General features: G+C 38.7%; 1 protein-coding gene across 2 annotated transcripts in view; it reads left to right on the plus strand.

Annotated features, from left to right (window-relative positions):
• GXYLT2 (glucoside xylosyltransferase 2) overlaps positions 1 to 10,582 on the plus strand; it is a 164,730-nt gene that overhangs the window by 125,241 nt on the left and 28,907 nt on the right. For both annotated transcript variants that reach the window (XM_019626544.1, XM_019626545.1), the window contains 2 exons: positions 8,270 to 8,521; positions 9,639 to 9,762. In XM_019626544.1, the coding sequence (XP_019482089.1) occupies positions 8,270 to 8,521; positions 9,639 to 9,762 (376 nt within the window). The remainder of the gene's footprint in view (positions 1 to 8,269; positions 8,522 to 9,638; positions 9,763 to 10,582) is intronic.

Here is a 10,582-nt window from a genome sequence, read left to right on the forward strand (position 1 = left end):
CAACTTGGTGATTTCTGCTAGTTTGTCTTCTAAATCACTGATTCGATCCTCTGCTTCATCTAATTTACTGTTGATTCTTTCGAGTGTGTTCTTCATTTCAGTTCTTGTATTCTTTAGCTCTAGTTGGTTGTTTTTTATTGTTTCTCTATCCTTCTTTATGTCCTCACTAAGTTCCTTAAACATTCTTCTCATCAGTATTCCAAACTCTGTCTCTGAAAGGTTGGATACCTCTGTTTCATTTAGTTCCATTTCTAGAGGTTTCTTCTGATATTTTATGTGGGACATGTTTTTTTGTTTCTTCATTCTGGCTGTCTGTGATTGCTTCAATGTATTAGATAGATCACCCAGAAAAGAAAAAGAAAACAGAAAAAGGGAAAAAAAGGGGGTGAGAGGGCTCTTTGCCCGCTTTAATCTGCAGACCACTCGCTCAGAAATAGAGAGACTCTGGGCGACTCAGCACCAGCTGTTGCGGGGTAGGACTCAGTGTGTCATGAGCCAGAGGTCCCCCTCTCAGGCTTGCAGTGAGCTTCCCACAGTTAGCCACTGTGTGCTCTGGAACCATGCTCACCACCAAAAATCCTCACAGGTTGTTGCGGGCTGTCTTCTGCTGCAAAAAACCTTCTGTGGCCTGCGGAGTTGGGGGCCAGGCACCAAAAGTTCAGGGTGCCCTCCCCACCCCACCCCCAGCAACACAGCTGTAGGTGGGCGGGGCACGCCCCCAAGGCACCACAGGATGTGGTCAGTGGCCCCCACCAAGTCAGAGCAGCATGCACTCCTGCATCAGCAACCAGCCCACACAAACTTAACAGGAAAGCCCCGGCTGGATCACACAGGTGCACAGCTCACAGCCCAACACTCCCAGGAAAACACCCAGTCTCAGCTTGTCTTAAGCAGCCACTTGCAAATCAGGCCTAACAGCTCTACAGCCAATCACCACCCTGGCAACTCTGCACGCACAGTGCAGAGGGTGGGGACCCAAGGCGACTAGCACACTCCTGTGTCTCAATGAACAGCCCATTGGAGCCGGAGTGCGCCTGCCAGACGTTTCCCTGGCTACATAGCACAAGCAGTGCGAGGGTGGGGGTCCAAGGCCACATGCACGCGCACACTTGCATGCACACACGCACTCCTGCACCAATTCCACCAGACAAATGCAGTCCCGGACCTGAGCCTCTGTGGGAGGGCCCAGCCCTGAAAAAATGGTGCCATCCTGTACACTACTCGTGTGCAAGATTCACACCAGGGGAACAATGGTCCCAAAACCTCCAGCTCCCGTGCCAAAGGCACTCAGTTCAGTCCTTCCCCATAGGCTCCTGGACCCTGCTCACACAGCTACTCCCTCCACCAGGGACTGGGTGAGTGCTTACCAGCGAGCGAGTCCATGTGCCGGCTCCACTGGTTCTCCAGCTGCCCTCAGCCTCACCAAGTTGAGCAAAGAGAGTTCTCACTGATTTCTACTGCCAGGTATCATAGACCCCCTCTTCCTGCCACAGTAACTCTGGGCTTGTGAGCTCCGTGTGGGGCCAGAGGATCTCTCCCCCAACCAGAGAAGCCTCCCCACCACTGAGGTGTCCTTTACGGGGTTCACCCTCTCTCGTCTCCACCCTTCCTACCAGACTCGAAGTGGCCTCCTCTTTAAGTCCTTTGTTTAGAGGTTCTGTTCATCTAGTGTTCAGGGTACTTCCGAGGTTGAATATTTTATAAATTATTTGTAATTTAGGTGTGATCCTGGGAGGCAGTTGGCATTGCATCTGTCTATTCTGCCATCTTACCAGAAGTCCTCTCTTTTATTTTTTTAATTTCTTAATTTTTTATTATAACTCTAACAATTCATGAGTTTTTATTTTAATTATATTTTCAGTTGTAAAATTTCCATTTTATTTATTTATTTATAATTTTTTATTAGTTTCAGGCATACAAAACAATGCAATAGTTATACTTTTCACCCCTCACAAAGTGACTACCCCCCTCACCCATTCAACCGCCCCCCATGTCATACATATCTATTACAATTCCATTGACTCCACTCTCCACACTGTACTCCACATTCCGTGACAATATATATATATATATATATATATATATATATATATATAATTATAGTTGATATACAGTGTGGTTCAACGGCAGCTTCAGATGTACAGTGCTGTGGTCAGGCCTCTACACCATCCATGGAGTGATCTCCCTAACAAGACATGAGTCCACCTGACCCCCTTAAAAATATTTACATTATTGATTATTTTCCCCAAACTGTCTTTCATATCCCTGTGGCAATATTGTAGTTACCAATTTATGTTGTCTCATCCCTTCCCCTTCTCTCTCATCCCCACCCCGCTCCCAGACTTGTATCACTTCCGGGCCACATCCCAGGCTAGATTACCAGGAGAAGACTGGTAGGAAGTTATGAACTAAAATGAGTTGGTAGACTAGGACTCTCCGAGGTATACCTTATTGTAGGCCAACACCCAAAAGTCTGATCATACCTATGTTGGCAAAGATGAGGGGAAAGAGGCACCCTCTCACATTGCTAGGGGAAACCTAAATCGGTCCACTTCAAGGAGGGTAGTTTGACAGTATATATCAAATTGACAGATGTGTATATTCTTTGACTAAGGAATTAAGTATTAATGAATTTATCCTACAGATATACTCATGTGTGTTTGAAATGAGTTAATATGAGGAGGTTTTACATTGTGACATTGAAATAAAAAACGCTTGAGAAAAACCCAAGTGTTCTATAGTAGATGACTATTGGGTTGTCAGAAAAGTCATGACACATTTTTGCAACAAAAAACATAGAAAAAATACATCATGACTTTTCCGACAACACAATAGATAAATTTTGGTAGATCAACACAATGGAATGGTATACAGGAATAAAAAATAATCAATAACATTTTTATGTATTGATATGGAAAGTCCTTCTACGTTTATTATTTTATTAAAAAAATAAAACAAGTGGGCTGATGACATCATGTTACCATTTGTAGCATAAAAGAGGGAATTGTATATGCATAGCTATTTATTCTTATATGCACAAAATATGTCTGGCACAACTCAGAGCAATTCAATAACATTGGCTTCCTCTAAGGAGGGGACCTGGTGACAGAATGACAAGGAAGAATAACTTATCAAGGAATTTAACATATTTTTATTTTGAACCATGTAAATATTTACTAAGTTAAAAAAAAAGAAATGCCATATTATGTGCTTAGAAATGTCACAAAAAGACACCCATCATCGTGTTGTTTATAATAGTGAAAAAGGAAAGCAAACTGCATGTTATATAATAGGATATTGGTCAAATAAAAATTTTACACTATTTAAGATTGTTCTGATTTTATAAATTTCTGATACAACTTGTTTGTTTTTATCTCTATTGATTAAAGATATTACCTGTAGCTTCATGATAGAATACCTCTATCCTTCAGGTTTGTTTGTTTTTTTTAATTGAAATAAACTTTAATAAAAAAATTATTGGGGTGAAAATTGTTAGTAAAGTTACATGGGTTTCAAGTGTACAATTCTGTAATACACCATCTATGTATCACATTGTGTGTTCACCATCCAGAGTCAGTTCTCCTTCCATCACCATATATTTGATCCCTTTTACCCTCATCTACCACCCCCCTCCCCCCTTACCCTCTGGTAACCACTAAACTATTGTCTGTCTCTATGAGTTTTTGTTTCTTTATTTGTTTGTATTGTTTCTTTGTAGCTTTCAGTTTTATATAACAAATATCAGTGAACTCATATGGTTCTCAGCTTTTTCTGTGTGACTTATTTTGCTTTTGTTTAGTTTTTTAAAAGTTTTTTTTGTACTTGTTTTCTTTTTGTTTTAATGAGGGGTGGTAATACATTTATTTTATTGAAGAAAGTAATGATAGCTTTAACAGTAATAATGATTTAAGACCAAGGAAATAAATTAACTCAATAACCTTGCATTTTGGGGGTAGATGTCTGCATAACCCTCTGTTGATTAAAACATTAGTATTATATGCTTTTATTTAGGCCTTGTTAGATAATCTGCCATAAGGAGAAATTTGTACTATTTCACATGGGTTGAAATAGTTTTCTCTTTCTTACTGATTTAGTGTTTCTAAATTAGCTTTTTATTGGAACACCATGCAGTCTCTTGTTCCCTTAAACACACTTTAGACAGTGCCTTTTTAGCCAAAATCCAGCAATCATTGGTATTATTTGACACATGAACTTGAACAGAAGACTTCTCTGTGCTTTAGTTTTTCTTCCCAGTAAAATAAGATTGGCAGGATATCAAGTCCCTGGGATGGTCTTGGGTGTGCAAGACATCACAACTGTATTTACATGGGACACAGAATTTGTATTATAACATGCATTTACTAGTACTTCTGTGGAGAGTTTGACTTTCCTCCACAGTACTCTGGAGTTGTGATTAAAAAAAAAAAAAGTCAGCAGACTAATGCTAATCTGTGGCAAAGTTTTTATTTTTCCATGACAAAATAAGAGGGAAAAGTAAGGATAATATGGGGACTTTATTTTAGTTTGTATATTCAATTTAAAGAATTCATCCTAATTCTGAAATTAGGATCTTCAAGGTGTTATGGTGGATGTCAAAATAATCTTTTATGGGGCCGGCCGAGTGGCGCGATGGTTAAGAACTGGCCTGGGACGCCAGAGGGCCCTGGTTCTGATCCCATGTATGAGGGCCAGTGACACTGTCCTCCACAGCTAAGATGCTGAACTACAGCTCAACCTGGAGCTGGGCTGCCATGAGTCAACGGCGACAGCGTAGGCTGCAGCCCCTAAGGAAGTGGGTTGCCATGGGCTACCATATGTAACCAGCAGCCAGCGTGAGTGGCCAGCAGCCACAGTGAGCAGCCATCCAGAAGCTGGCGACTGATCTGCCTCACCCAGGAAGAGCACAATGATGGTGCCAACTTGGGCCAGTGAAGCAACGTCCTCCACAACTAGCCTGAAGAACAAAAGGACAGCAACTTGTCTGTTCCCCTTCCCCCAATTCCCCAGCACTGTTCCCATCCCCCCAATTCCCCAATAAAAATCTTTAAAAAATAATAATAATAATCTTTTATGAAATGGTAAATGATGATTATTTTTAATTTTATTTTATTGGTTTGTAGAATCTATTCTCCTAGTAGATGAGAAAGATAAATTCTGTGGCTAATCATGTAAGCTTTGAAATTATTCAAGAGTGAAATTTCTGTGATACCTGTATTATGTCATACATTATTCATCAATTTTAAATATTGGGGATCCCAATAGAGTATTGTCTTAGCTTGTCATAACAAAATATCATAGATGGGGTGGCTTAAACAGAAGAAATTTATTTTTTTCATAGTTCTGGAGGCTGGAAGTCTGAAATCAGGGTGGTAGTATAGTAGGGTTCTGGTGAGAGTCCTTTTCTTGACTTATAGAAGGCTGCCTTCTTGTATCATCTCATAATGGAGAGAGAGAGAGAGAAAGAGAGAGAGAGAGAGAGAGAGAGAGAGAGAGAGAGAGAGAGAGAGAGAGCTCTCTGGTGAGGGTTGAACATTCAAAGGAATGAAAACAGCAGCAAATTACTGTGGTTGTCTTTTTCCATCCTCCAATAAGGCCACCTGTATTTTCCTTTCCTTTTTTTTTTTTTTTTACAGAGAAAGCCATTTAGTCTTTATTCGTCTGCTTAACACGTACAATGGCTTGAGTACCATAGTTACTTCTCTAGGGACTGAAGATGAGTATGTAGACATACTCCTGACAAGAGAGATCACACAAATTAGGGCCTCAATATAAGATATTGTTTTTTAAAAATACTACTTAAAGATCCCTTCTAAATTTGATGTTTTCTGGTTGTTTTAATTTCATAATCTTAGCAATTAAAATCATTTATATAGTTATATCTACATTTTTAAATATCAAGGAATATTCCTTGATGAATACAGATTGGCATCAAATTATTTGCAACAAGCAAATAATAACAAATTTCTTAGTTTACCTAGAGTGCAACTGCAAACACCACTGTCACTGAGACCTTAGGCATATTTCTTTGAGAACCTAGGCCAGTCCCACTCTTTTTTTAAATTATTTTTAGATTTAAGTATACAAAACAATGCAACAGTTATACTTTTCACCCCTCACAAAGTGACAACCCCTCTCCCTCAACCTCTGCCCTGATATCATACATATCGATTACAATTCCATTGACTCCACTCCCCACTCTATACTCCATATCCCATGACTATATATATTATATATATATATATATATATATATAATATATATATAAAATTATAGTTGACATATGATATTATTCAATATCAGCTTCAGGTGTACAGTGCAGTGGCCAAGCCTCTACACTGTCCAGGAAGTGGTCTCCCTAACAAGACATGTGACCATCTGACACCCTACAAAATATGTACAACATTATTTATTATGTTCTCCAAACTGTCTTTCATATCCCTGTGGCAATATTGTAGTTACCATTTTATGCTGTCTAATCCCTTCCCTTTCTCCCTCATTCCCCCCTCCCATCTAGCAACCATGAGTGTTTTCTCTATATCTCTGAGACTATTTCTGTTTATTTTGCTCATTTATTCAGTTTTTTAGAATCCACATATAAGTGAGATCATATGGTATTTGTCTTTCTCTGACTGACTTATTTCACTTAGCATAATGTTCTCTAGGTCCATCCATATCGTTGCAAATGGTACGATTTCATTCTTCTTTATAGCTGAGTAATACTCCATTGTATAAATAAATGTACCACAGTTTCTTAATCTACCCATGTAGATCTACCCACAGTCATCTACCCATGGGCATTTCAGTTGTTTCCAAATCTTGGCTATTGTAAATAGCGCTGTAATAAACATAGGGGTACATATATTTTTTTGAATTAGCATCTTGGGTTTCTCTGGATAGATACTTAGGAGTGGAATTGCTGGGTCATATGGCAGTTCCATTTCCAGCTTTTTGAAATACCTCCATACTGATTTCCATAGTGGCTGCACCAACCTGAAGTCCCACCAACAGTGCTCTAGTGTCTCTTATAAAGACACAATCCCATCAGAGGGCTCTACCCTCATGACCTCATCTAACCCTAATTATCTCCCAAAGACCCCATCTCCAAATACATTTGGGGGTTAGGGCTTTAACATGTGAATTTTGGAAGGACACAGACATTCAATCCATAACAAGTATTGTGGTGTTAGAATGATGGTAGGTCAGGGATCCAGGAGTATTCAAATTTTTCTTGATTAATCTATGCCTAAATTTGGGGAACAATGGCAAAATAAGGCAAATAACACTATTACTATCTAAGGCTTTGTAACCTCAAACCCCAGGGCAAAACTCTGGTAAGCTAAGCAGTTAGCACAGAAGAAGTCATTTACTTAAGATGGTTTGATTGAATGACCTACAACAAGTGTTGACAAACCACAGCCCATTGAGCCAAGAATGGTTTTTACATTTCAAATTGTTGAAAACAATCAAAACAAAAGGATTTTGTGACATCTGACAATTATATGAAATTTAAATTTTAGCATCCCTAAATAAAGTTGTATTAGAATACAGCTAGACTCATTCGTTTACACATGGTCAATGGCCGCTTTCATGCTACAACAGCAGAGTTGAGTAGTTTTAATAGAGCCTAAAATATTTACTCTCTGGCCCTTTAGAGAAAAAGTTTTCCAGTCACTGATCTGCAAACAAAGCTGGCCAATGATTTGCCTTGCCTATTCCCAAGTCCAAATTTTAGCTCAAAATATCATTTCAAAAAGATGCAGAGCCATAGCCATCAGCACTAGAAAAAAATGGATCCAGAGACAGAATATTTACCCCAAAGTCTGGCATGAGCTCGTTTCAAAATTGTCCACTTCAAGTTGTCTAATGCCAGACCTAGTTTTTCCAAGAAAAAAACTAAGAGAGAAAGACAGATGTCCTTTGTTGAAAGATTGAAAATGACAGCCACAGTAATTTGCTGATGTTTTCATTCCTTTGAAAGTTCATTCCTTACCAAATATAGTCCAGGGTCCTGAATTGAACCTATCCAGGGTCCTGAATTGAACCTATCTAGATTGAGATTTATCTAACTTTGCAACTCTACCCCTTTATTGACACTTACCCTCCAAGTGAAAGGAGAAGGGAGAAATGGGAGCTAAGAGTTATTCCCTTTCTAGAATTCAACATTAATTTATGAAATCAGTGGCATTGTTAAAATCAGGCCACTTTCTTTGTTTCTGACTTGTTTTTGTGTTGTTTTCTCCCTCCTCCCCCTCCCTCAATATACACAAAGGTGATTTTAAAGGATGTGGACTCACTTCTCTATGTGGACACCGATGTTCTCTTTCTGAGACCAGTTGATGACATCTGGAAGCTTCTGAGGCAGTTTAATTCCACCCAGCTTGCAGCCATGGCCCCAGAACATGAAATTCCCAAGGTTGGCTGGTATAGCCGCTTTGCTCAGCACCCTTTCTATGGCTCTGCAGGAGTTAATTCAGGAGTCATGCTAATGAATTTAACTCGTATAAGAAGTGCCCATTTCAAGGTAAGGCAGTGTTTTATATTTCCTTGTTTAAAAACCAGTATGTTGTCTTTTTAATAGTGACATTCCTAGAGTTTCAGTGTGCTGATTTTGGAAGTAGGTGACTTGTAGGTGAAGATGGAAGGTGCCAGGGAAGAGAAAAGCATTTGGAGATGTATAGAATATTTGTTTGTTCAGGAAAAGCCCAGGTGATTATGGAATTTAAAGCTTCAGCAGAGTTACTATTCAGGACTATTATGTTCCATCTCTGAATTCCATAATGTTTAAACTCTATGTGTATCCAAGGCTTTAAAAACCATGGAAAAGTTCTTAGAATTACCCTAGGGGTATATTTACATAAGCACACTAAATATTTGTACAAGGCTGTTCATGGCCTCATCATTTATCCTAGCAAATAACTAGAAAGAATCTAAGTGAACATCAGTAGAGAACTAGTAAAAAAAAAATTATCCTCCTATTAAAAAGAATTAGGTAAATCTATAAATAAGAGCTCTAAAACTATTAAGTGAAAAAAAAAAGAAATACAACAAAGCATGATATCATAGAGTGTAATCCCTTTTATGCCTTAGAAATGTCCAGAAAAGTACCTAAGAGACCATTAATTGTTAATTGTGGGTACTCCTAGGGAACGGGGGGATGGAAATTGTAGGACGATAGAGTAAGAATATTTTTACTTTTTTATTTTAGGTCTTTGTATGCTGTTTGAATATTTAGTCTGTGGATGTGTTGCTTTTATTTTAAAATGAAATAATTATTTTTAAGACAAGGAAAGTGTATTTTTCCTTAAGATGCCTTAATTCTGCTATCCGTATTATATTCCTTCCCTTCAGAGGCAAGAATTAAGCATAAAAAGAGATCCGATTTGGGGCATGATTTTCTAAGTAGAAATCATAGTTCAAACTACCAGTTCCTTATCCATCTAGTATTCATGTGTATATCTGAAACTCTACAATCTACAGCCCTAATTTTGCTTTGTCCTATGCCTTGAGGCTAGCAGGATCCCTCCTCTATTTGCTTTTGTGGAGGGGGAGGAGAAGGTGACCAGTGCCTCTATATTGTTTCTCAGTAGACAAGATGTTTTTGCTTTGCTTCAGAAGCTCTGATATTTTCTCTTTTCCAGAACAGCATGATTCCAATAGGCTTGGCTTGGGAGGACATGGTGTACCTTCTGTACCTGAAGTACAAGAATGCCATCACATGGGGAGACCAAGATTTATTAAATATTATTTTTTATTTCAATCCAGGTAGGTTCTCTTTCCAAAATACCATTTGAATAGGAGTATGTCCACCTTGCCCCACAGAGCTATTGAGGAAGCTTGAATTGTGCCTGCATTTCCACCCCTCTACCCCAACCCGTTTCCCCCATCTTTGCCATGAGGTGTGTCCTTTTGTACACCCCCTGAGATCTCACAGAGGTCAGTCCTTGTGCTGCTAACACAAAAGGCCAAATGTGGAAACCTCCAACAATGGACTCTATTTTTTGAGACTGTCTTTTAGATTTTGCCAGCTCCATTCTTCTAAGAAGCACAGGGAAAATTAATGAGAGGCACAGAACTAAATGAAAACATTATAATCTAGGCATGAGGCCCTCCACAGTCTGAACAATTGTTAGACTGAAGACTTGATTCTTGAGATCCTTAAAGTTAAGTGACTTGTTCAGTGGTAAAAGAGCCTACAATAAAGATTCAGATTCCCAAATCCCTCTTTCTTTTCATCTGAGGCAAATGAAATTCTTCTTATATTAAGTCAATGATTTGGGGAGTTAGGGAAGGAAGGGAGATAAAAATTTCTGGTCTATGATTTTATTTTTACACCTAAAGCTAATAAAATTTCTTTAAAAAAATTTTTTTTTCTTGCTAAAACTTTACTTAATGTTGTTAAAATCAAAACCATATTTTCTCCTTGAGAAATATTTTTTTGGGGAAAAAGCTCTCTCACCCCAATCTACAATACTCAGGCCTTTCCTCGTCTTTAAAAAATCCTGAAGTAGAGACTCCTGTTTATAAAGACTTCTGCCTGTGGTTGCATATTAACCTGGAAGCACCTACTATGCACTTTTTTTTT

This window comes from Hipposideros armiger, unplaced genomic scaffold (genome assembly GCF_001890085.2).
Source record: "Hipposideros armiger isolate ML-2016 unplaced genomic scaffold, ASM189008v1 scaffold_683, whole genome shotgun sequence".
In the NCBI taxonomy this organism is placed as follows: Eukaryota; Metazoa; Chordata; class Mammalia; order Chiroptera; family Hipposideridae; genus Hipposideros; species Hipposideros armiger.